The following is a 26,404-nucleotide window of genomic DNA, read 5'->3' on the forward strand; positions in this document are numbered from 1 at the left end:
CATCCATTTAAAATTGCATAGGCTGTCTCTGAATTTGAGCAAACAGTATTGGAGGGAAGCTGAAGTTGGTGAGGGCGAGGCAGCATGGGTGTTTTTGTGGCTAATTTGTCAGACTAGTTTCTAGTAAGCTTTTCAGAGCTCACCCTCCTGCTATTGCTGGAAATACTCCTAGAAAAAAGTGAGGTCTGTTTTAAAAGGAGGTGACAGAGATCATGTGAGGTACAGTGACTGGTTGGTTACTTGAAGTGAGGAAGCCTTTTTATAACCTTGGATTCAAGTAGTGCTTTTTTGCAAAATATCACAGCTATTCTTAGTGGTATTTCTGTGTCCGTGTGTGCGTGTTCTGTATTCCATTTATATCTCCAGAAAAAGGGATGAATGCTTTTAAGCCAGACTCTGCAATTTGATGGGAGAAGTTAGTGAAAGATTAGGAATTAAGGGAGGACTAATACTTGGATGTCATCACAAGGTGTTTTTGAACTGGATTGCTACTTGCCACAGTTTAGGGGGTGAAGTTGCTTTCTGAAAAGGGTTTGTGCTTTCAGTATCTAAAGATGTTTCTTTATTTAAAAAAGCATATTGTGATGTTTCTATGGATACAAGTATAGTGAATATTGTGCTTCTTAGATTAATGTAAAAACAACACAAAGTAGTGTGCATTTGGGAGTTTTGTGCTTAACTATTGAGAAAACTGCTGCCTTAGGCTGGGCAGAGGAGACTTATTCCCAAGTACAATTTTGTGTTTGTTTGCATGCCTTATGAGCTGTAATTCATGATGGAGATGACATTGAAGAGATCAGAGAGCAAAGCCTTCTCACAGTGAATTGTGTCGTATTTATTAGGTCTTGTGGTATTTGTTTGTTTTTTATTTTTAGGTAACTTTTCTAGTACAGAAAACAACCGAGGTCACTTTCTTGAAACTCCAGAGGAAAAAGATCTCTCAAATGAGAAATGTTATTTAGAGAGACATTCTGTATATGAAAAGGCAGAAGACCAGCCAACAGAAGATTTTGGCCAACATTCATGTCCACGTCTGGACAGGAAACGTAAACACTCTGGTGAGAGAGTGCAAAATGATGGCAGCCAAAATGAAAGCTTTGTGGATGAACTGCAGGACGAAGTTGTATCAAAAGCAAAAAAGAAAAAGAACTCCAAAGGTAAGACAGCATTTTGCTTTGGTTTCTCTCAAGGAATGTCTTGTGAAAGGAACGTCCCTTTGGCTTAATGTGTTTCCATTTTTGAACTTGCTAGTTACTAATGTGAGCACTGTCATTTCACTTTAAATTATATATATGTATATATATGTATGTATATATATGTGTATATATATATGTATATATAAAAAACTTGGAATGTAAGGATAAAGTCATTGGCCACTGTAGCCACAGCAGTGCAAGTTACTGTAGTGCATGTAACCCGTAATGAGCGAAGCTTTAAAATGCATAGTGTGGTGCTAAAGCTGAGACTATATGCCCCGAAAGTGAAATGTAGCTTTTGTTTTAAGTTGAGGGGGCTTTTTGATTAATTTTTAGTTATTTTTCCATTAGATGACTGGCCTGAGAGGGAAATGACAAACAATTCCTCTAACCACTTAGAAGAGCCCAATTGTAATGAGGTGACCAACCTGAAGGTGTGCATTGAATTAACAGGGCTCCATCCCAAAAAGCAGCGTCACCTGCAGCACCTTAGGGAACTATGGGAGCAGCAGGTGTCACCAGAGAGATCCCCGTCCGGCAAGTTGGGCCGGCAAAGCAGGAAAGATTTAGCTGAGGCTGTTCAGCCAGAGGCCACTGCAAAGGTCAAAGACTTCACAGAAGAAAGGCACACCAAGAAAAGGTCAGAGGCCAAAAGCAATAGAAGTTGGTCTGAAGAGTCCCTCAAAACAAGTGACAATGAACAAGGTATGCAGAGACTACTAGGGAAACCAGCTGGCTTTGGCATTTACAGTGACGCATGCTGCCACCGATGTGAAGGAATTGTCGAGAGTTTTTTTTTCTTCTTTCTTTTTTTTTTTTTAAACTATATATATATTTCTGTAGATGTCCATTTTTGTAAGGACTGACACCTCCTCTTTAAGAATTGCACTGTAGCTGACATTTGTCAGACCAGAAAACGTGTTTGTGTATGTGTGTGTAACTCTGTGTTTGTGTGTGTGTGTGCGTGTGTGTTTTGGCTTTAAATATTTTTGTAGATGATGTGAAGATGAAGTTTATCTCTAGAGGAGAGCTGGGGAGGGCATAAAATGTGGGCATGCTTTTGGGTGAGAGAGGGAGCAAATGGGCTGCTAGTTGGTGTAAGGGTGTTTAACCACACGTAGGGTTTGAGGGGCTGTGAGCTTCTAAAGCAGCATCAGCACAGCTACAGCTGCTCTTGATCTTGGGAACCCAACTCCTCCAGCACCTCTGCACTGCTGGCTTCCCCTGCCTTTCCCAGGCCATATGCTCAAGAGCAGAGCTCATCCTCCTCCTGACAAGGATGCTTTGTTGGTTTGTCCTGAGCACATCCTGTAGACCCCTTGCACCCCATTTCCTGGCCCCTTGGCAGAGGTCTTCCAGCAGCTCTCTCCTAAGGGGTTGCTTCCTCAAAGCATGTCAGCTTCCCTTGACTTGTTTTTGGCTTCTTCTTTACCTCTCACTCCACTTCCTCTTTTCCCCATCCTCCCTCCAATTTCTGTTGATTCCCTATCCTGAGGGAAAGGCTATGGTTACAATCTGCCAAATTTTCACTGGGATGGACAGGTCACTCTCCTGTCCTCACTGTCCCTGGCCCCTGGGCACATTTTCTGCTCTGGTGCTATTCTCCTTCCCTGCTACATTTTGCTGCTGTAGAACTGATAGGGAATGGAATCACACAGTGCACAGGGCACTTTTCTTTCTCTTTTCCTGCTCCTACCTCTCCAAGCACTCTGCTTGTTTTTGAGGATAGACTGTTTCTGGGAGCAGGAGCTGCATTTATGGCATTTGGGCTCCTTGCTCCTTCACAAACCGGGAGCTTCATCACCTGGATCACATTCACATTCCAGCTGGCCTAACCTATAGTTCAGCTGAGATCCCCCTGAAAGAGAGAGCATGAGGAGAGTGGATCCTCTTGTCCCATGCCATGGAAAGGACCGAGTCCAGATCATCCTGTGCCAGTGAAGATTTTCCTTGGTAGTGTCTTTGAAAGTCACAGGCAAAAATATCACATTCCCTTCGGTCCTAAATCTCCTCATCTGTCCTCCTCCTTGGTAGGATTGTCTGAGGGCAGAAACCCCCAAACTTTGATGCTTACTGATGGGGAAGGATCCATCCAAAAGGATTTGTGCAGTAGGAGAACAAAACTTAGTTTAAGAAACCAAGGACAAAAAGGAGCTTTGACTCTTACTTCCTTGCTTTATGTGCTGCCTTGGTGAGCATGGTATCGGCTCAAACAACCCTGCCCCTCACCTTGGTACTTTCAGAGAGAGATCCCTTGCAGAGATCAAACCAGGGTCACAAACAAGAGGCTGTATTGTGTAAGGATGCTCTCACTTTCCCCTGGCATCCCTCCTGTGGCAGTGACAGGCTCATGGCCTTGGGAAAGAAACAGAGGTGGCTCCCAGTTTGTGCACCATTCCCAAAGGCATTCAGGTTCAGTAGCCCTGTGGCTGTGAAAAAACTCTCGGGTTTGGAAGCTGCTATAAACCCATAAACTTGATTAAATTGTGCTTTGCTGTTTGTTGTACAAAGACAGTGGATATCATTCAGATAATTTTGCTGGTGCTTCTCCAGCCCTCTTGAGGCGTAAACTTTTGAATTTCCTCATTCTTAGTTAACTGGGATGAGGACATTTTTCCCCATTGTGTGACAGAGCATCCTCTGCATGACAGTCTCGTGGGGATGGAGACTTCCAACTTGTTTGTCTTGCTCAGGACTAGTCCTCAGACTTTCCTTAAACAAGCAGAGACTAACAATATGAGAATGTACACTGTCACTTGCAGCTTTTTTTTTAGTTTGGGGCTGGGAGCAGCTGTTCTCTGTGCTCAGGCACTGCCTGCAGTTGTGGCAGTGTCTGCTGCAGGGCAGCTGGTTGTATCCCAAGGAGCAGCCTGTATCAGGACATGAGGGTGCCTCTGTGCCTCTGATGCCTCAGTCTAACATCAGCAGGATGATTTGCCACTCCTGCCTGCAAATCTCTGGGAATGTGAAGGCTTCTGACTTCTGGGTTTGTTACTCCAGTTGTGTTTAGGCAGAGCAGTGTGGGCAGCAGGTCAGGGGAGGTGATTCTGTCTCTGCTGTGCTCCTGTGAGACCCCACCTGCAGAGCTGTGTCCAGTTCTTGGGCCCCAGCATGGGAAGCATGGACCTGCTGGAGCAGGTCCAGAGGAGGCTGCAGAGATAATCAGGGGGCTGGATCACCTCTGCTGTGAAGACAGGCTGAGGGGACTGGGGTTGTTCAGCCCAGAGAAGAGAAGGCTCTGGGGAGACCTCATAGCACCTTCCAATACCTAAAAGAGGGCTCTAAGAGAGCTGGGGAGGGACTTTTGACAAGGACATATAGTGATAGGACAAGTGGTAATGGATTTTAAAGGGGGTAGGCTTAGATTAGGTTATTAGGAAGAAATTCTTGTCTGTGAGAGTGGTGAGGCACTGGAACAGGCTGCACAGAGAAATTGTGGGTGCCACATCCATGGAAGTGCTTAGGGCCAGGTTGGATGGGGCGCTGAGCCACCTGGTCTAGTGGAATGTGTCCCTGGGTTGGAACTGGATGATCTTTAGGGGCTGATCTCCCTTCCAACCCTGAACCATGCTGTGATTCTGTGATCGTGTTGCAAAGTGACGTTGCCGTGCTGGGGTGCAGCAGGTCCATGAACATGGGGATGCTGCTGCCTCAGGGCACCACACTGCCCAGCCCCATGACCAAGGCAGAAGCCAGGGCCTGTGCTGGGGTCCCAGCTGAGCAATAACCCTGCGCTGCTGGAGCATCTCCTGATGCTCCCCCTGGGAGCCGCAGCCGCTCACGCTGTGCAAGGAGAAAACCAGAGCAGCGCGGAAAGAGCAGCCCTGAGGAGAGGAGCCAGGAGGATCTCGCCCACCGGGAAGCATGTGCCAGCCCCTGGGAGCTGCCTGGGGCTGCAGGCAGTGTGGCTTGGCAGGCAGGAGGAGAGGAGGCAGCTGCCGGGGGAGCTGAATGAACAAGGAGCGTTCAGGTGACGCGGCAGCAGCTGCTGTTCCTGTTCCGTGCGGACCTCGCGGCTCCTGCGGGAAGGGAGACAGGTCCTGCTCTGAGTCAGACTTGCCACAGCCCACATCAGTCAGAGGCCTGAGTTCTTGGGGTTTTTGGTTTGGGTTTTCTTTTTTTCCATGGATGTTTAGGTGTATTCCCGCTCACTCTTGTTTATCTTCTCTCTCTTCGCGTGGTCAGGGAGGTGGGGTGGGATTCCAGGATCAGTCACTTGCTGCTTTTCTGCCCCTGCTGTCTTGCATTTCCCAGGCTCGTGCTTGGCTTTTTCTGTGTAGTGCTGGCTTCTTGCAATGTTACTGATCCTGAAGCTCCTGGGTGCACAGCATAGCTGCTCTCCATCTCTCAGCTCCGGTGCACATTTAGCCTGGTGCCTGCTGTCACCACTGTGGAGGGTCAGAGTGAAGCACAGAGTTGATGTGGAGTTTGCAGGCAGGAGAACACATTTTTTGTGGTGATTAAACTTCTGCTTTCAATGCCTCAGCATGTCTGCATGGGAAAGCCTGCAGTTCTTTGAGATAAGCTTCCTGTGGGTTTTTTTTTTCCTCCATCTTTTCAGTATTTCTGTCCTTCTCCAGACCTGTGAGTGTTTCATTCTATTGTAGTTTTTCTGCATGCAGCTGTTTGTTCCATTTGCACTCACCAGAGCTCCTCGCTGTTGCTTTCCATCTTTTCCATATTTTTTTTCCTTTAGTAAGTGATTAAGTAGGTAATGATGGTACTTCTGTATTGGAATTGGGCTTTTCATACGCTGCTCAATTAGGTTAGTTGGGAACATGAGAATTAAGCACTCCTTACTTTGTGCTATCTACAGAGTTGGAAAGATACCCTTGCATCCATAGACTCAGCCTACAACTAGCTGCCTTCCTTCAGTATTGCAAAGCCTGAAAAACTTACATGATTTTTGCTGAACAATCTGCACATCATGTGTCCCATAAATTCCCTGACATCTGCTTGGCAAGCCGTGGTATGTGTGTCTTTTTCTAGAAAGTGGCTCAAAAGAACTGAGGGATTTCTGTTTTCATCCTTAATCTAGAAAGCCTTCTGTGAGTTGCTTTCACAGATCTATTTAAAGGAAGACTAAAGTGTGAAACTGCCCACCAAGAGGATTCTAGATTTTATTTTCTTTTTTACCAACTGGTTCCAGACCGAATCTCTTTAAGTAGGGATGTCTCTCCCCTGAGCACCTGCTTATTTGCTCCTGCCATCTCTTCTATTGTGAAAGTAGCATCACTTCAGAGACTTCTCAGAGCAAGGGAGCCTCTTTCAAGTTCTCAAAGTTTTTTCCACACCTTCCCTTGGTGGTGCGGTATTGTTTGGCTGAAGTGTCCCTTCCTTTCTAGCAGCCTTTAATTTTTCTGCAAGCAGTTGGTTCTGAGGTCACCTCAATTCTCTTCCCAAGGGAAATTCAGACTATAAAAAGTCAACTTTCCTGTCCTTGTTTTGTTGTAAGCCTGCTTGCACTCTGACAAAAACCCCAAAACTAACCATGCTTTTTGCATGTGGCCCAGATTGTGGGATGCAGCTTGTTGGAGCTAACCCCCAGAGAAAACCCAGCCCTGCCAGTGTCCTGCCACAGGCAGCAGAGCACTGACCTTACTGTCCCAGTGTCCCAGAAAGACTCAATTCTGAATTATTCTTGGGGGAAAAAACCATCTGATTGCTTTTCCTGCAAAATCCCTGTGCTTTCTGATGGAGAGCTTGCACAGAGCTTCTGTAGGGACAGCTCCTTCAGTAGTCGTCTCTTGGTTTGTTTTTGAAGTCAAAATGCTGCTGAGGAGGTGTTCCCTGTCTTGGGACTAAGCTCAACATTCCCACCTCTCCCAAAACATCACTTCCATGATGCAAAACCAGCACACTGCCCCATTACAATCTGATCCATGCTCCCCCCTTTCTTCCCGTCCCCTCTTCCCTCGCCATCCCTGTGTCTGCACTGAGACACGCCAGGCTGGCCCAGGCTGCTGGAGGAGTTGGTTCCCCTTCACATCAGGCAGTCCTAGGTTAGGAGGGGAGTTTTTCCCTGCTGCTGTTCCATTCTGCCCGTGGTGGCCGGGCTGTGGCACTGCCAAGCTGGCCTGGCACGCATCCCCACGGCCCTGGCACTGCCCAGCACCTGCGTGGGGCATTTAATTCAGGGATTTTTATTACTGCCCAATAACCGCTAGCGCAGCGTCAACGGGCGAGATGCTATTTGCAGTTTAGATGTGGAACGCTTAAAATATTAACGATTTGAAAATGTAATTGTAGATCTCTTAAGCAGTGGAGGAGCTCGTGTTAAGTGCTAGCAATGCGTTTTCCTTTTAACGCACCATGCGATGTGTAATGCCTTTCCCTTCCCATTTAGGCTTGCCCGTATTCCCGGTGTCTCCGCACATGAAGAGCCTTTCATCCACCAATGCAAACAGCAAAAGGCAGGCTCAGCCAAGCTGTACTCCAGCCTCGAGGTTGGCTGCCAAACAGCAGAAAATTAAAGAAAGCCGGAAGACAGATGGGCTGTACACAGACGAGGAGGAGGATTTCCAACATGCATCTCTGATGCCGAAATACAGCGAGTGTGAGAAGCCATCAGGGAAACGTCAGTGTAAAACAAAACACTTGGCACTGCAGGAGAGGAGAAGGAGGTCATCTCTGACAGGGGATGACACCACAGATATCGAAAATGCTGAAGATAAGGTATCTTTATTTAGACTTAATTGTCCACCAGCCTCTGAGAAGGCAGAGCCAGCTTGCTTAAAACTAACGCACTGTTGTGCATGCAGGGTAGCGGGGATTGCGTTCGGATTTATCTGTGGATGCTTTGCACATTTTGTGTTTGCTTTTCTTAACCTTACTTGAAGGCACTGTTACAAGGGTGAAGCATTTTCTGTTTAAAAGCTGTAGCGGGTCTTCCTTTAAAAATTAAATACCAGTAGAAAAGTCTTAATTCCTCGCTGACAAAACACAGTCCCGTCACAGTACTGTGCAAACAAAGATTAAAACCCCCTGGTGTCACGGTTTTGACAGGTACCGGTAACGAGGAAAGTCAGGAAGCGCCCGGAGCCGAGCTCAGACTGCGACTCCTCGCCGGCCAAGCCGTTTGAGCAGAAGGCGTACGAGCGGCTGCCGCAGGCGCCCGCGCTGCTCCCGCAGCCCCCTGCGCTGCCCCTGGCCAGCCCCGGCCCGGAGAGCACCCCCAGCCGGCCCATGCCGCCCGAGGCTCGGCGCCTCATCGTCAACAAGAACGCGGGGGAGACGCTGCTGCAGCGCGCCGCACGCCTGGGCTATGAGGTAAGGCTCCCCCGGCGCCCCGGGATGGGCTTGGCTTTCGGATTCCAAGAGGTAGCGGATCTCCGTTGGGTCGCTGGAAGTTGTAGCCCCCGTTCCCCTGCTGCTTTCCCCTCCCTGGTGTGGGGGTTTGGAGGCATGGTGCTGTGGGAATGACTCCCCACCACTGCTGGGTCAGCTGGCAGGGGTGCAGGGTGAGCAGCATCCTGCGGGAATGAGCAAAGGGTAAAGTTTTATTGGTAACCCTCACTTCCCTTTAGATATAAACCATCTGCAAACAGAACAAATGTCTTTTTTTTTTCTTTTTTCCTCCCAAGTAATCTTTATGGTGATCTTTAATGAGCTGTATGTTTTCTGCTTTTGTTGTTTGTGAAGAGCGCGTAGTTTAGGAGAAGGGTTTTATTTTTGTTCTTCTCTCCAAGGAGTATCTGGTATGTGACACAGGATGTAGCGCTTAGAGTGTCCTCTTGCATGATCAGACACATCATAGGAGCACTCTGCATGCTTTATACTCGGCGTCTGGAGCTGCTTGGTGTAGCTGGAACAATGTTGTCTAATGAAAGGGGCCCCCTGTTGCTACAAAAATCAGAAACCGATGAATCCCTTAGCTGGGCCGTTTTGAAGCGCGCTTTTATTGGGGAAATGTGGGCATGTAGGTATGAGCGTCGTTGCTGCTCGGTTTCAGATCTGTGCAGAGGTGTTTCATTGCAGAGAGCAAGTGCTGCCCTTGGCATGGCTGTGCAGGGTTTGCTGTGCTGCTGAGGGGCTGCCTGGACCTTGGAGCTGGCCTTGAACCCCACGTGGGAAGGTGGCATCAGCCCAGGTCCAGGTGGGGCCTGCCCAACCTTGGGGATTTGCTGAAACCTTGAGATGCCCTTTGTACAACTGGAGAGAGCTTTGTGTGGAGCAGGGCCTTGTCCAGCTCGGGAAGGCAGGGTTTATTGGGAAGGTTTTGTTTACCTTAGACAAAGGCTTCTGCTAACCCAGGGCACTTCAGCTCTAGCTGGGAGAGGTGGTTGTTACAATACTGCTGTGGAATTCTCCGTAGTTTAAATGGTTTCATTTTCTGTGGGTCCAAAATCAAAATGTGCTGTAGCATGTGCTCCCAGCTATCAGTGTGTGTTTTCTTCCTGCATGGGCTCTGTCAGGGTGAGCATGCTTGGGCACTTGGCTTTCTGTGGCCAGCACCTCTGCTGAGCACAGCTCAATGGGAGCAGCTCCCAAACTTAATGATGGGCTGACATCCTGCTCAAGCAGGAGCCCAGGGCTGTCCGTTTGCTCTGACAGCAGGAGCTCTCTGCTGTCAGATTGGCTGGTTGCAGAAAGCTGGGGATACCCAGGCTCACCAGGGTATCATTGTGAGTAACATTGTGTGCCACCATGCCTTCCCATTATCAGCTGATTGGGGATTTTAATTTTCTGGGTTGAATTCACCCAAAAGTTCAAGTGAACACCGTGTTTTTAATAGGTTTAAATATTCAGCTCGTTTGATTTGATTGTTCAGGTGATGTTAACTGTGGAGCAGTTGGTTCTGTTGCTGGTGGATCACAGGGCAGGGAAAGAGCCCAGTGCATGCACCCAAACTGCTGCCAGGATCTGATGTTGTCTGTGGTTTTTGAGGCTCAGTGGTGGGTGGCTGTGCCACCCTGTTGGAGCTGTGTTTGGCCCATGGTGAGCTGGGATAGTTGGATCATCCATGGAACCTCCATAGCTGAGGGGTTTTTCTTAATAGTGATGGGACTACTGCAGTTAGCAGTATTGAATTGAATTTCCTCTGTCTGCACAAAGAATGAGAATGGTCAAGAAGTAAGACATTCCTCTATGTAAAAAAAAAAAAAAAAAAAGGAAGAAAAATTTATGAGTCAAGGTACCATGCTGGTCTGTGACCTGTGGCAAGTACACAGGTCAGTCAGTTTTCTGCCGCCCCTGCTAGCAGGGCAGCAGCCTCTGGTGGGCACATGGGGCTTCCCTGGCTGCTGTGATGGCACAGCTCCGTGGCAGGGGAAGCAGATGAGTTTGCATCATCAGGCACAGCGTGCAGGGGGAGCTGAGTGCTGATTCAGGCCTGGGAGCTGGAGGCGGCTGGCACCGCAGGGCACCGCGGAGCCTGGCAGGAATGCTGCGCTGCCCTGGGACCGGATGAGCTCGTGCCTGCCCTTGGCAGCCTGCCTGCCTTTGCAGCAGGGATGCCCTGAGGCTGTGCAGAGATCCCACTCCAAAGCCTTCAGCACGCAGAGGTGCTGGCAGAGGCTGTGTGTGTATCACTGCTGGAGCCGTGGGGAGCCCCAGTGCTGCGAGGCCATGAGCGTGTCCTGCTGCCAGTGCCACTGCTCTGTCCTGCTGCCAGTGTCACTGCTGTGTCCTGCTGTCTGTGCCAGTGCTGTGTCCTGCTGTCAGTGCCACTGCTCTGTCCTGCTGTCTGTGCCAGTGCTGTGTCCTGCTGTCTGTGCCAGTGCTGTGTCCTGCTGCCAGTGTCACTGCTCTGTCCTGCTGTCAGTGCCAGTGCTCTGTCCTACTGTCAGTGCCAGTGCTGTGTCCTGCTGTCAGTGCCACTGCTCTGTCCTGCTGTCTGTGCCAGTGCTCTGTCCTGCTGTCTGTGCCACTGCTCTGTCCTGCTGTCAGTGCCAGTGCTCTGTCCTACTGTCAGTGCCAGTGCTGTGTCCTGCTGCCAGTGCCAGTGCTGTGTCCTGCTGTCAGTGCCACTGCTCTGTCCTGCTGTCAGTGCCAGTGCTCTGTCCTGCTGTCAGTGCCACTGCTCTGTCCTGCTGTCTGTGCCAGTGCTCTGTCCTGCTGTCAGTGCCACTGCTCTGTCCTGCTGTCTGTGCCACTGCTCTGTCCTGCTGTCCTGGTGCAGATGTGCCTGCAGGAAGCAGGACATGATTTTGTGTGTAAAGCTGACCCGAGTGTGAAACGTCAAAGGAGAAGTGTGGCTCGTGTCTGCTCAGATAAATTGCAAGGCTGCAGGCAGCAAGGCTGCTTAAAGACAGAGCAGCAAATGGTCTTCAGCCCTGGAAATCCCTGATAAAGCTGGTGGGAAGCTTTGCCTTTCCCTTCCTAGGCTCCTGCGCCGGGCCATGCCTCAGCAGGATGTTACCAACTCATCCCAGTGTATGGCCGCTCCAGAATCCCTTCTGTTTTCCCCATTTGAAACAAATGACTTGAGATAATGGTAGTCTTAAAACTGTAATTTACTTTTTGTGAAGAGGGAATTACAGGGAGCGTAGAGTCTTTTTGGAGAAAAGAATGACAAAAGGCTTGTGTAATGAATTTGATGTGAGAGGAAACACTGGCTGTCTTTCTGCTGCATGTTGCTTTTTGGTGTGTGTCTGGATTTGCTGTTTTTGGCTGGGATAGGGTTAATTTTCCTCTCAGTGGCTAGTATGGGGCAGTGTTTTGGATTTGTGCTGAACACAGTGATGATAATATAGGGATGTTTTTGTTACTGCTGAGCAGGGTTTACACAGATCCAAGGCCTTTTCTGCTTTTCCTGCTGCCACCCTGGTGAGGAGGCTGGTGTGCATGGGAGGCTGGGAGGGGCACAGCCAGGACAGGTGACCCAAAGTGACCAAAGGGATATTCCAGACCCTGGGACATCATGGATCAGAGTACAAAGTTGGAGGAGAAGGGGGGGACGATTGGAGTGATGTTGTTTGTCTCCCCAAGTCACCGATAAGTGTGATGGGGATCTCTTCTGGAGATGGCTGAACTCCTGCCCAGCCATGGGAAGCAGTGAATGAATTCCTTGTTTTGCCTTGCTTGTATGCATGGCTTTTACTTTCCCTATTAAAGTGTCTTTATCCCAGTTCATGAGTTTTCCACCTTTGACCCTTTGTGCTTCTCTGATTCTCACCCTGGCCCTGCTGCTGGGGGAGTGAGTGAGTGGGTGAGTGAGTGAGTGAGTGAGTGAGGCTGCCTGGGGCTTGGCTGCTGGCTGGGCTGAAACCACCACAGTGGGCTTGGGAAGTTCCCTGTCAGTTTGTTATTAAATCCTTCTGGGAAGGCAGAGAAATCAGCAAAGTGAGTGGTGTATGAGAGGGCATTTAAGCAGAGTTGAAGGCAGGGCTTACCCAGTGTCACTGCCACAGGAGCAGGAGCTCCAGAGCCCCATCCTGCCCTGCACAGCTCCTGCATCCTGCTCAGGAATGGACACCACTGCAGTTGTGTTTGGTGTGACGCTGGGGAAGTGTTAAGGCTCAGCATATAATACCTGACCCAAGGGCAGTGTTCTGAGGCTGGGGGTGGGGGAATATTGCTTCTTGGGGCCTGGGGGATGCTGAGCTCTTCCCCTGGAGAAGCAGTAAATAAGAAGGGCAGCTCATTGCATATGAGGATGGATCATGCATGTGTGCATACTTTGACGTGGCTGTTCGCAGTGTGGCTAAGAAACTGCAAGAAGCAGAGGTGGAGGTGTCTGGTTATGTTCTAGTTTGACTCTTTGGATTAACTGTGAGTGATTTTCAGAATGCTGATTTAAATAGAGCACCTGAACAGACATTAAATTGCCCTGTGGCACTCTCACAGACTTCCCCAGACCTTAGCGAGAAATGCTTGTGAAACCAAAAGTGTGTTTGTGGCACCACATGTTCCTGTATTTGGCAATGGTGGCCAATTTTTTTGTAAATTGAATAAATCATGTTAAAAAAAAGTTAATGAGGCATTTAATTAATTAACAATGTAGAGTTTTATGGTCTTTATGGTTGCATTTTGTGGTTAATGACATTCTTCTTATAGCCTCTTAACACAGAATTGCCCGACAAAATTAGCTTTTTTGTCCAGTAGTCGGTATTCCACCCTAGGAGGACTCTTTCCTTTTCACAAAAATAGATGAAACATCTTTTATTTTGAGTTGCAAAGTCTATTTTAAATGGTGACTGCATGCTGAAAGTGGCACTGAATACAGCAGCTGCTTCTGCTACCTATATCCATCTGCTAATTTGCCTGGCAGGGTGGTCTGCTTTGAAGGAAAATTCATACCTCCTGAGTATAATTTTGCACAGCCCTTTCTTATGGGCTTGGGCATGTGCAGGGTAAAGAGGATCTGTTCTGGAGTGATTTTTGGCCCTTGGGCTGATTAGCTGGAGTGTTCAGAGCCCCTGTTTGGTGAGAGGTGGGACTGTGGGGGTCCTGTGGGTGCACTGGGGTGGGTGGATGCATCCCCCATGGCATTGGATGCTCTGGAGCCTGGGACAGGCAGCTCATTAGCTCTCAGCTCTAGCCTGGCTGGTGAGGGCCTGCTAAAAGAGCAGCTTCATGCTGTATCCTGGATACCAGCTCTCGAGTCAGGTGTACCCAGAGCACAGATTATTGCGGGCTTTCCGGTTTATTTTGAAACGGGAGGAATAAATGCGCTGCGCCCGACGTCGCTTTATTCTCCTGCTTTGGCAAAACAAGCACTCGCCCCCTCCGTGCCGTTTCTGGCTTTGCAGGGATGTCACTCAAATGCAGAATTTATGGTTTACCACTAATCTGGGAATGTGGGGGCTATTTTGTGCTCTGAACATCTCTTAGAAATGTGTTTTGTTTTGTTTTGTTTTGCCTCCTTTTGCATCCGGCATGAGTCGAGGAAGACTCGCACCATCCCAAATTTTGGGTTGAGTGATGGAGCAGTCATTGTTCCAAGGCTGCAGGGCAGTGCAGAGCCGAGCCTGGCCCAGGCTCTGGAGCGTGGTGGATTTGACTGCAAGATGAATTGTGTTAAATTCACACGGCTTCCTGCGGCGTCGGGCTCCTTATTGGAACCCGGCTCCTGCCTTTCCTTCTGCATGCAGAAAACTGGGGTGGGTGAAAATGGGATTTCCCCAATCTCGATAGAGCCAGGCTGGTTTTTGTTTGCTGATAGCAAACCATCCTTTGTGTGCCTTAAATGTGTTTTGTTTCGGGTCATGCACTTTTTCTTTTAAAATCAAACTGACGTGTCCTGTGCTGCTGTTGCACTCGCAGAATTTTCTGTTTAAAAAATGCAGATGTAAGAGTAACAACCTTCCCACTAGCTTTACATGTAGAAGTTCTCAGAAGTGGAACAGTGTGAGTTTTGTCTGTGAAATTTTTGTGTTCTCCCTCTGTGACAGTTCCTGATGTTGGGGGTTACAGGGTCCTGCAAGGCATGGAGCTCTCAGTGTCACTTTGCCCAAATTAGTCTGCTCAGGGAAGTCTCTGCTATGTCTCCTGAGCAGACAGGACTGTCAACAGCTCCCCCTTTTATTTCCGTTTTGACTGACCCATCTCATAGAGGGTAACTTAGCATATCATAGAGATTCTGACTTTAGCATCTTCCCCTCCACATTTCCTTCAAGCAGAGGAATCCGCGTGTTTACCCAGCAACCAGTAACTCGATGTTCACCCATTTTCCTTGCTGTTTGCAGGAGGTGGTTCTGTATTGTTTGGAGAGCAAGGCGTGCGACGTGAACCACCGAGACAACGCGGGGTACTGTGCCCTGCACGAGGCCTGTGCCCGGGGCTGGCTGAGCATCGTGCGGCACCTGCTCGAGTACGGCGCCGACGTCAACTGCAGCGCCCAGGATGGGACCAGGTGAGCAGCACCCCCTCTTCTGTCTGTCTGTGCCCCCCTTCCCTCCGAGCCTCTCCTCTGTGCTCCCCTGGTGCTGCCTGCCCACCCGAGCAGGGCACACGCCATCCCTGCTGCTGCTCCTTGGCCGTGCAGGGCTCCGTGACCTGCTCTGCTCCCCGGTTCACGAAGCGCTGGGGACGCGCTGCTGTTGTGGCTCTGGTTCGCGGTAATTTCTTTTCGATTCTGGGAATTTTAATAAGTTGTGCTGTTGGTTGGTTGGTTGTTAGTCGGTGGAATTGCCAGCTGCAGGGCAGGAGGGAGTGATGCTTGAGCTGCAGCCCTGCTCATGTGCCCTGCAGGTCCTTTGAGCTGTGCCAAAAGAGCGGAGTTAGCCTTGTTAGCAGGGTTGCTCTGGAGAGCACTTCAGGCTTTTGTGGCCATCGGGTGTGCGAGTCCTGGATGTGCTGTATAAAAATGTTGTTTGCTGAACTGTTAAACTATCTGCTCGTTTGATATTTTGGATTTACCGTTTCTTTTTTTCTTTTTTTTAATCCCGAATTAGCCTTTTTTTAGTTTCCTTCACAGAATAGTAGGGGTGCTTAGTTCCTGTGCTGGCAGAATAGATAGTGAGCTTTTCTTTTTAGCTTTGTGGAGAAAAAAAATGCTGCTCTGGACCTTTTTTAAGCTTCTTGTGTATCTCCTAAAGCACCTCTTTGGCCACCTCTGCGAGGCTGACCTTGGGGTAACTTGTCCTGAGCATATGCAGAGCTGTTATTCAGTCTGTGCATTTTGGGGACAGGTCTTTGTATTCTGTGAATCTCCTGCAGCTTGTTATCTTAAATGGTTTATCGCCTTCCCTATCACCATCCAAATAGCCAGGGAGGTAAAATTAGCGTAACTAAGAGCCTGCTTCTTTTGTTTTTAAGCTCTTTATTTATTAACTTGGGAAGGGAGGAGTCAGGAAAACAAAAAGAGGTCTGGTTAGGATGGTCCATTAAAAGTGCATGATGGTCCATTGTTCCCGGCCCATCACCAGCCCATCACAGCCCAAAGGAAAGCTTTTTGGAGGAACATTAAAACCCCGTCTGGATTGTCAGATTCCTCCTCTGTCGCCCACGTCTTTGTAAAGAGTTCTGAGCTCTCCAGGCTGACAAACAGCCTCGCATTTTCTGCTGCCTTCAGCTTTCATATGTGACCTGTGCAACAGCGGCGAGTTGCTGTAAAAAGAACCCTAAATTATTTTTGTCTCACTCGCTGGAACAACCTATATAGAAAATTATCCCTGGGAAGCGTCTGAGCAGTCTTAATCACCCGCCAGTTCAGAGCCCACCTTTGATTTCTAGTCACAGACGGAGCTGATTTTCAAGAAAGAAACTTGGCCACTGTACCCTGAAAAGTTGTTCTTGGGAAAATGGATTTTAGAAACGAACATAATGATGATCTGATCATAGATGGTAATGTCAGAACTCAGCGTGCTGTTGCCTCTCATTTCTGGGGGCAGACTTACTTTTCATTTGGAAAGCTGCCCAACAGACAGCAAGGATCCAAAACACAGCTAATACACAGAGGAAAGATGGTCTCAGTTGGGCAGGACAGAGAGCAGAAGTTTGTGTAAGGAGCTTTGGATGTGTGTAATGCGTTGCCTTTTGGCAGGGTCAGGCTTCTCTGTCTCTGTAGAGTAAGTCAGGACATTTGTTAAGACATGTCCCATTTCTCTTTTGAAGGTTTTTCTCCTTAAACTTTTAGGAGGAAAGATGACTTCCTCAGCTGTGTTGCTTTTAAAATTAAAATCCAGAATATGTTCAACACGTAAAATACAGTAAAGTCTTAAAAATAACAACAAAAGCCCCCAAAACAAACCAAATAAGCGCACCGTCAGAGACTTGTCCTATTCCCCTGCTTTTTTAATGACTCTGGATTGGCTTTTTAATTTCCCCTCTGCCACCTCACATATCCAGAGGTACTTTTGGTGGTGCTGTGGAAACTCTCAAGCCTGCAGCCCGTGGCAGTGGATGTGTGTGCTTCTGTTCAGCCTGTTTTAATGCAAAGCAGCACGGAGGAGTGATGTAACTGCGGTGGGTGGATGCAGCTGCTGTGCTGTGTGAGCACAGCTGGGCTGGGGAGGCAGCCTGGGGGTCACCTGGAGCCCTGGGCTCTGCTCCTTGTGCCTCTGACATCGGCTGTGTGGAGGGAAAGTTGTGGCTGGTGAGGGTATGGCTTTGGTCTGTGCAGGGTGTCGGTGTGAACGTGGAGGATGCAGGAAAGTTCTGTGAACGTGAAGGATGCAGGAAAGTTCTGTGAATGTGGAGGGTGCGGGAAAGTTCTGTGAACGTGGAGGGTGCGGGAAAGTTCTGTGTATGTGAGGGATGCAGGAAAGTTGTGTGAACGTGGAGGATGCTGGAAAGTTGTGTGAAGTCTGTGCCTCTCTCAGATGCTGCGGGTGCTCTGATCATCCTGCTGGCTCTGTGTGTGTGTGTTTCGGGATGAGGCAGGTGTCCAGCCTGGTATCAGACATCTCGGTGAAGCCAGAAACAAATAAAATGCCAGACTGGTGTAGGGGCAGTGAGAAGACAATATTTAGGGGTGTAGGAATGGTGCATTCCTTCATTCACCCCAGCTCGGCACAGGATGTCCCTCTCTGCCCTATTCACAGCACATCTGGCCAGGCTAAGTGTGGTAGGTCTTGGATGTTTTTCCCCTTAAACTCTGTGCTGATGGACCACATGCAGTGCCTGCAGCCCCTGAATACACAAGCACTCTGCTGCTCAATTAGTGCCTAATCAAAGATTATTGTAGAACCCTGAGATCTTTAAGGCCTGTCTCCGAGGTGCTGCAGTCACTAAGGGCTCTTAATCGTCTTACCTATAAATAATAATAGACCGTGCTTAAGAGGTGAGAGCTTCCCTTCCCCGACAGGACCCCGGTGAGTGCAGTAGCTCCACCAGGGGTGTTGGGGCTGACATTAGCAAGGCTCTTTGCCCCTGTATTTGGCCTTATCTCGCTGTTCTCCTCCTCTTACCTCTGCAGCATGCCCTAGCTGAGCCCTTGCCATTATGGCCACAAAGCCACATGCCAAAAATACAGACATCCCCTGACTCCACGTTGCTTGGGAGTTCTCTGGCTGGATCCTCTCTCCGCAGCCAGTTTTGCCGTATCCTTCCCGCTGGCAGCTGATGAGCTCAGCCTTTTTTTATTTTTTATTTTTTTTCCCCTGCGAGGACCATGCCAAGATGGCTCTCTTGCTGTGTCCTTTCAGCTGGTCTTGGCACAGCCATACCTTCCAGCAGCTAATTGCGTTCGAGGAGAGGCAGCCCAGCCTGCCCTGCTGCCACCGCTGCCCTGGCCCTGCCTTGCGTAACAGAGCGGCTGGGAATGCAAACAGAGCGCCGAAATATGGCATTGCTCCCTCTCACTGCACTGGGGAGAGAGCTCTGGTGGTGCCTGAGAGGCTGAGAGCGAACCCTGGCTGGTCTAAATAGTTTATAATTTTGGTGGTGGAATGATAAACCCCCAGTGAAATGTTTTCCTAACTCTAGTGGAAGTAAAAATAGTAGGGAGGATTCGGCGGTACACGAGAGAGGGTTTGAGATGTGTGCCTTTTGTAGGATACTGCAGCTTTCCAATGTCCCCAGCTCCTTCTGGGGCCTTTTGAAGGGTTTGTTTTAGAAACGAGCTGTGCTACGTTAACTGTACCATTAGGGATAGAGAGTGTTTATTTCCACGATGCTCAGTGTGGAAGAGATTGTATGGCAGAGCAGCCCAGGAGAGGACTCCCAGGGATCTTCTTTTATTTTCACATCTGAAAAAGTTGCCTATTCCAGTAGTTGCTTTTGCATCCTACAAAGAGGATGGTTAAACCCTGCCAAGAGTGAAGAATACTCCCTCCTCTGCTGGCTCTGCTGGGAGAAGCAAACAAATAACTGTGCCTTTGCATGGTCTCGCTCGTCAGCTTGCCAAAAGCTGTTCTAGCCAGCAAAAGAGTCTGTCGGTGCTCTGTTTTGGCCTTTTCTCCCTTAACTTATCTATGGGGAATCTCCTTCCCCGCCCACCCCCCCTATCCCCGCCAGTGTTTTCTTTGCTTCCTTCTATTTATTGTTCTTCCTCCTTCCGCACTGCCTTACTACGCCTTTCCTTCCCCGTGCCTCTATAAACTCCCTCTCATGCCCAGGCAGCCTCCTGTGTACTCTGGGATGACAAATCTGGTCCTGCCTGCCTCTGTCTGCAGCCCCACGTTGGGCTTGGTGGCCTGCAAAAGGCAGAAGGAGGCTCCATCACGGGGTTACAGCCCGTGTGCTGCAGTTTTTCCTTCCTGGGGAATGCCCAGGCACCCTTTAATAAACTCGTCCGAGTGTCGTTAAATCAATGGGAACACTGGGCGGTGATTTAGATGCTGTTTTTAATAAGTTAAGGGATCATCTTGAATTCATTACTGCTTCAAAAGCCATGTAGGTAAGTCAGTTTAAAAGAAAACCCCAAACTCAAACAAGAAAACTCACAAACCAATAATCCCACAACACTCCTCAACCCTCTCCCCAAAACCAGAAAATAGCAATTCTGAAATAAAATTTAAAAAGAGTTCAGAATTAAAGACTCCAGTGAAGAGGGACTGGGGGAGAAAGAGCATTGCCAGCACTTGGCAGCAGCCTCTGATCTGCTCCTGGTGCCAGACTTTGAGCCAGGGATGCTTCATGCCCCGTGGGGGACAGGAGGGTTTGCAGCAGGGCTGACCTCTCCTGCTGCAGATGCTCAGGGTGCCGTGACCCAGCAGCTCAGGCCTCAGATGCTTGCTGACAGCAAGGAGCACTCTATACTTCTGCAGCCCCTGTGTCAGCACCCCTGTTATTTGTTGCCTCCTGCTTGGTGTCACCTGGGATGTGACACTGTGATGTAGCACTGGCCAGATCCTGGATGTGATGCTTCCCTGTGGGGAAGCACTGAGTCAGTAGGTGGAGGTGGGAGGGTGAGACTTGCAGGGGAATCCTGGGAATGCTGGCTCCTCCAACACTGTCTGTCTCAAAGGCAGCAGTTTCAGTGTTATTTTAGAGGCATTCCCTCAGAAACAGACAAGGGATATCCTGATGCTTTGCCAGTGATCCTCTCTGGTCTTAAAATGTGAAGGTGGCTTTCCAAAGAGCGGTGTGTTGGGCTGTGAAGGTGTCCACACGTTGTGCTCTCTGCTGGCAAGGGTCTGAGGATTGGCACAAGCTGGGCTGAGGATTGTGCTCAGCAGCTTGAGGACCACCTGTTTCTTCCTCTGTTGGTGGCATGGGGTGTATGGGAGGCAGGCAGCATGGGATGAACCCTCTTTTCGTAGGGAACAAACCACCGTGTCCCCAAGTGCGCCTCCTCAAGTCAGTGTATTGTGCACGTGTCAAAACTGATATGACAGCAAGGTGGATGCAAGCAAGAGCCCTTCACATGTAGTCACCCTAAATCAGAGCCTACTGGAAAGTGCTTGGAGCAAATACATCTGGAACATCTTTCTGAGACGTACCAGAGTCACCCTCCTCCCTCTCCTACCAGCAGTGCCATGTGATAGATGGGAAAACAGTGGTGTGCCATCCTCTTCTGACTGATCTGATCCTCCCCCCGTCTGTGCTGAGCTTTCGTGTGTGCCAGGTGATGCCAAAGCAGTGGTGACCTTGAGGGGACGCGTTCCTGAGAGGCAGCAGTGGTGGATGTGCCCTCCTGGCAGCAGGAGGGATTTGAGCCCTGTTTGTCAGCCGAGCGCCGCTTGGCAGATCCAGAGACGGAGCACAGAGATTCACTTGGCTGTGCTTTCAAACAACTTCCCCTGCTAACATCACTGTGAAAGCTTTCCAGGAAGGCAGTGTGTTGTGTGATCCTGGTGAAAGTCCTTCCTTGCCTCTCCTACGAGCTCCCTTGACAGCCTGGTTGGGGGCAGCAGTGTTGACAGCCCAAAGGAGGAGCAGCGTTGTGCTGAGTTGGGCTGCCGTGATCACTGCCCGTGCACTGGGCTCTGCTGTTAGTTCCCTGCTCTTGCTGTCTAAGGAAAAGATGGGATTTTAGCACATCTTCATTAGTCTGAAGGGTAATATGTTCTACTTCCAGACAACTCCCCGTTACGTATAATCAATTTTAAAGGCAGAAGTTAATGCGATTTATAATTAGCGATAAGGAATTCTAAACCTGGAATTGCAGGCCTGTGTATTAATGAATAATCCTTCTGAAGGCTCACAAAATCTATGTGGAGCTTGTATGGATTGCTCACGCCACATGAAATGCTTTAATTTCTGGGTGGACTACAACTTAAAATAACATGTTTTTCTATTCTCTGATTAGAAGGGTTGAATTGCGCTGCAAATATATTTACAAGTACTGTTTAAAGAGGATGTTCTGCACGGAAGTTTAATTCCTAGCAAATTTTCATAACTTATTTCTGTGTACATAATTTAGGAGCTTCGGGTAACTGATTTATTTCCCTGCTTGCCCAGAGGCAGGCTGAATGAGCCTTGCTCCACAACACGCTGTTATACGGCAGAGATTTGGAACGGTAGAGTGACTTGCAGCAAAATGATGTTTGTGAGGCTTCACACAAACTCCTGCTTTCTGTTACAGCAGTGTAATTATTTTACTGTCCCTCCAAAATGTGTACAGCAAGGAGTAGAACGTAACAGAAATACGTGCCCTGAGCAGTCTGACTGAAGACAAGAGGGAAGGGGGATGATGTGCAAGTAAAACCGACAACAAGATGATTGGCAGCTGTATTAATAGTGTTACTTTCTATAAATAGCTTTGATCTACAGTCAGAAGTTTCTTGTCAAAAATATTTGCATAAAACTGTCTTGTCAAAATGTAACTCTGTGGTTTTTATTTTATTTCACACCAGGCCAATCCACGACGCAGTGGAAAACGACCACTTGGAAATCGTGCGCCTGTTGCTGTCCTATGGTGCTGATCCAACGCTTGCAACCTACTCTGGGAGGACCATCGTGAAAATGACCCACAGTGAGCTCATGGAGACCTTTCTCACAGGTCTGTGCCCACCCTGCTTGGGGCTTCTGGTTCTGGCACATGGGGGCTGGTTCCCTGTCCCCCAAATCCCTCCTGCGTGGCAGGGGTGCCTTCATGCCAAGGAGATGTGGGCTGGGCTGGGCTGGGCTGCAGAGCTCCCTCTTTGCCTGCAAAAACCCAGAGGTTGCAGCTGGGAAGCACAGCCATGCTCGGGGGCTCCTTCTAATTGAAACTCTTAATAAGTCATAAGGATTATTGCACTGTCAGGTTTGATAGGAGGGTGGGAGGTCAGTGGGCTGTTTCGGTGCCTTCAGTTTTCTGCTTGAAATGAAAACAAGAAACTTGCCAATTCAAATAGCTGTTTGTTATACTTGTGTTTTCCCATGGTCTTGCTTTTTTGTCTTAGACTATTTTTGGTTTTGCCAGTTCTGCCTTGTTTTATATCTGAAATACTGTAAAAATACATTAAAGGCTTTAAACATATCCATGTTATAACATGGTTTTAGGGTTCTTTTTCCTCTTAGTTTTGGATGAAGGCACTTGCACTCCCTAATAACTTACCTCTGAGCATGTTTGCAGTGCTCATAGTCCATGAGTTTAAGAACTCATCGGTTTACCTGTTTAAATGGTGCAGTACAGGAGGCACACAGGTGTTTCAGGACTCCAGTAAAGTCCAGTATCTTTGACTTCCTAGCATCCTGGATCCCAGTATCTTTTCACCAATTCAGCTTGTAAATATCCCAGATTATATCTGTAGAAAAGAACTACATCTTCTAAAATGACTGTGTAGAAAAACCTTTTTAATCTATTTATTTGGGGCCACAGATTCACCCTCAAGCTGGTGTCCAGAATAATTGCGAAGGCCAAAAAATGTGGTACACCCTATCTCCACAAAAATAAGATATTGCTCTCAGCATCTGAAGCTTAATGTTGGGTGTGTCCCTGTTAGACCTTATGTGATTATTTGATGTGGTGGGTCATTATTTGATGTGGGGGAATGGTGTTTATATGCTGCTGTTTGCAGCGTGTGTGCCAGGAGTATGGTGTGGGATTTTTTGATGGAAGGTGCTGAGGCTCTGCGACGCGCAGTGTCCTGACTTGCCAGCTTTTTGTTCTCATCAGTGTGTTTTTGTTGTTGTTTTTTCCTCTCCAGAGTATTTAACTGACCTGCAAGGTCGAAGTGTGGATGACCCTGGTTTGTACTGGGATTTCTATGGCAGCTCTGTGTGCGGTGAGCAAATGTTGCCCTTTATTTCTTTGTATGCAGAGACTTTAAAAACACGGGGCACGTGGGGGTGGGGGCTGTTTTGTTCTTGTGGTGGAGGAAGCTGGGAAGGAAGCAAACTGATTTTGTTTACAGATCACGTTATTGGGGGAAAAAAAAGCAAGACCTGCAACAGTCTTTTCATTGCTGACTTAGCACCTTTATTCAATTTTATTTAGATCCAAAAGATGAATCTGGATTTGATGTCTTGGCAAATCCTCCTGGCCCAGGTGATGAAGATGAAGATGGCTTCAGTGATGTGTTTGAATTTGAATTTTCGGATGAGCCTCCCTTACCGTGTTACAACATCCAAGTGTGTCTCTCTCAGGGGTAAGAACAAATTCAGATTTTGGGGTAAAAACAGCTGGGATGGTCTGCTTGGGCTGGTGGCAGTTTGTGTCGGTGGGGAAAAGTGTATTTATGTAACATAAATGAGAGATCAATACTGTAACTGCTGGTGGCTTTTTGGAAGTAAATTAATAAGAGGTCAGAGAGGAGAAGGGTGGTTTGTCAGGGCTGAGTTTTTACTGCCATATTCTAGAGCAGGACAAGTGATGTTTGAGCACAAAGTCCTTTCCTCATCCCAGACAGGCATCTTGTTTATAACTTCCCAAAATAGAAGTGCTGCTAGCACTTAAATTTGGGTATGATGTTTGTACGGTGTTAATTTTATTCCATGGGTTTTTCTGTTCTGCTGCTGAGTGGACACGCTTTTGTGCATGACTAAATGACACCATTACTGCTTTTCTAGACTTTGTAACAAAACTGGTTTAGAGCTCTGAATTGGAACAAGCAAATAAGTATCTTAGGGAAGATCCTGTGATACTTACTAATAAGCAAAGACCTGGAAAGTTGTATTATCTATTATATTCAAGATATAAATTAGATTTGTTATTGTCTGTTGTTTACCATTTGCACCAATTTTGATGACAGCTAGCTTTAAATATTGATCATGCAGGAGTGTGGGTTTTAGTATGCTTTTGTTACATGGGTGATGGATCTAACTTAATTCCCTGAAGTGGACAAGTACAAAGATTGAATTTTAAAACTGTGTTGTTTGTCTAACAAAAAATGAACGTACTGTTGACTTCTATTTAATATTGGTCTCTCTGGAAGCCAGGGGTCCTGAATTTTGCGATTGTAGCTATAAGCCATCTCCTTATTTGTGAAATAAAAGTTAGGTTCAGGTGGGCTAACCTTCTGAGTTGGGGTGGCTGCTGGCACACATGGGCACTGAGGAGCCCAGGTTTTATAGGTCCCAGTGCCCCTACATCCTGGATTTTCTCTTCCCAAATCTGCAGGTACTCTGAATAAACACATACACACCTGCTCATGTGTTATTTTGGACCCCTGGGCACCGGCCCTGCTTTCAGAGGGATTGTTTGTGGGCGTGGGATCGGGGAGGGTTTGTCACACGGAGATGTGGGGAAGGGTCAGCAATCCTGTGACCTGGTGTCAGTTACTGGAGCCTCTTTCTCCTTCCACAGCCCACGGAACTGGCTCCTGCTCTCAGATGTGGTGAAGAGGCTCAAGATGTCCTCGCGCATCTTCCGCTGCAACTTCCCCAACCTGGAGGTGGTCACCATCACGGAGGCCGAGTTCTACAAACAGACTTCCCTCAGCCAGTTGTTCTCTTGTGCTACGGACCTCGAGGCTTTTAACCCAGAGAGCAAAGAGCTCTTGGACTTGGTGGAGTTCACGAGTGAGCTCAAGACCCTGCTGGGCTCCGAGCTGCACTGGCTGCACCCGCACGAGGAGCCTCCCTTCGACATCCTCTGGTGAACCGCCAGCCCTTTCATGTACAGCGCTCTGCACAGCTCCTCCTGTATGTATATGTGTTCAAAGGAAATTGTTTCTGTAAAGAAAGGACACTATTAAATATGAAAATATCTTTCCTTTATATAAGAGATCTGAATTCCAGTTGGATGGATTTTGGAAGAATTTTTTTTTAACTTCAATCAGTTTTTACAAAAAAAAAAATTGTTATATAATGTTTCTTTAAATGCACACAGGCTTTGGGATAAGTTTGTTATTACTCTGAACACATTTTTTTTTTAAAGAACACACCCACACACATTGACTTTGTTTCATGCAAAGCACTGATTACACAGAACATACTTTTTCTAGGTGATGTGATCCAAAGTCGTGTGGCTTGTTTGGGAGATAGAATTTGGTAAGGCACTTGGTGATGTTATTTTCAGTTTTTTTGTTTACAGAATTACCTGCTTTGGCCAGGTAAGCACTATTGAATATAATTCAATAGTTTGTAATATAAATTAAACCATATCCATACGCATCAACTAATTGTAAGAACTTTTATATCCTAATTTAAAAGCTGTGAAATTTAGTTTTCACACATCAAACCGGATTGTTTATATATGTTTAAACATTTTATGCTCTTTATTTAAAGAAGACTTTGAACTATTTTTTCTGTACCTTGTAAAATATTGAAAAACTAACATATGTTGAAGTTGCTTGAAACTGTACATAAACTAAATTTTCTGAATTGTGTGTTTATGTTTGAGATCTGTGTTTTAACTTTGTAAGTAAATCTTCTGCCTTTGTATTTATATTTTACAAAAATTTTCTTAAAGGCAATAAAACTGTTGAGAAATGAAGAGGCTAAAGTGACTCCCATTAACTCTGTGCCTGGTTGTGACATGATCTTTATCTCATTAATGTTCATTAAAGGAGGGTGGAGTTTCCAAAGCGGGGCAGGGCTGCTAGAGGTGCAGGCAAGCAGCTGATGAAATCTGGGGTACACTCTGTATTGGCTTTCTAAATTCTATGTTGCAAGAAAACATCAGGTTTGTGCTTTTGGTGGGACAAGGGTTTAAAAGTGGTGTTCACAATATTTTCTGCGCCATCTTTTAAAGAACTGTGAATAGGTTCCATCATTTTCCCTCCTTTGACATCCTTTTAATTTCAATTGGCTGAATTCTCTTTTCAACAGAGTCTGCAGAGTGGAAGTTAATAGTACCAGGGGAAATGCTTTGGTTTGAATGTGGAGCATTAAACCTATGAGCACATTTTGGGAGGATTTAAAGGGACAAGGACCAGAATGTCACTTCTGTGCAGCTCTGGAACTTCTGTCTACGAGGCAGGGCTCCCTGGGCTTGGGCAGACCTTGTCTGCCTTTCCCTTGTGGAAGGAAATCCTAGTGGGAACTCAAACTCCTGAGTTGTAATTAGGGGC

General features: G+C 47.7%; 1 protein-coding gene across 6 annotated transcripts in view; it reads left to right on the forward strand.

Annotated features, from left to right (window-relative positions):
* Nucleotides 1–25,824, forward strand: part of BCOR (BCL6 corepressor) — a 59,321-nt gene extending 33,497 nt beyond the window's left edge. For 4 of the 6 annotated variants that reach the window (XM_054291316.1, XM_054291317.1, XM_054291315.1 and 1 more), the window contains 9 exons: nt 876–1,157; nt 1,548–1,901; nt 7,543–7,871; nt 8,202–8,465; nt 14,825–14,991; nt 21,821–21,966; nt 23,099–23,176; nt 23,389–23,539; nt 24,697–25,824. In XM_054291316.1, the coding sequence (XP_054147291.1) occupies nt 876–1,157; nt 1,548–1,901; nt 7,543–7,871; nt 8,202–8,465; nt 14,825–14,991; nt 21,821–21,966; nt 23,099–23,176; nt 23,389–23,539; nt 24,697–24,991 (2,066 nt within the window). In that variant the 3' untranslated portion in view covers nt 24,992–25,824. The remainder of the gene's footprint in view (nt 1–875; nt 1,158–1,547; nt 1,902–7,542; nt 7,872–8,201; nt 8,466–14,824; nt 14,992–21,820; nt 21,967–23,098; nt 23,177–23,388; nt 23,540–24,696) is intronic. The other 2 variants (XM_054291319.1, XM_054291320.1) reach the window with 2 other exon arrangements.
* The last annotated feature ends 580 nt before the right edge of the window (nt 25,825–26,404 follow it).

This window comes from Melozone crissalis, unplaced genomic scaffold (genome assembly GCF_028551555.1).
Source record: "Melozone crissalis strain CALT ecotype California unplaced genomic scaffold, PUWL_Pcris_2 ptg000090l_1, whole genome shotgun sequence".
NCBI classification, from domain to species: domain Eukaryota; kingdom Metazoa; phylum Chordata; class Aves; order Passeriformes; family Passerellidae; genus Melozone; species Melozone crissalis.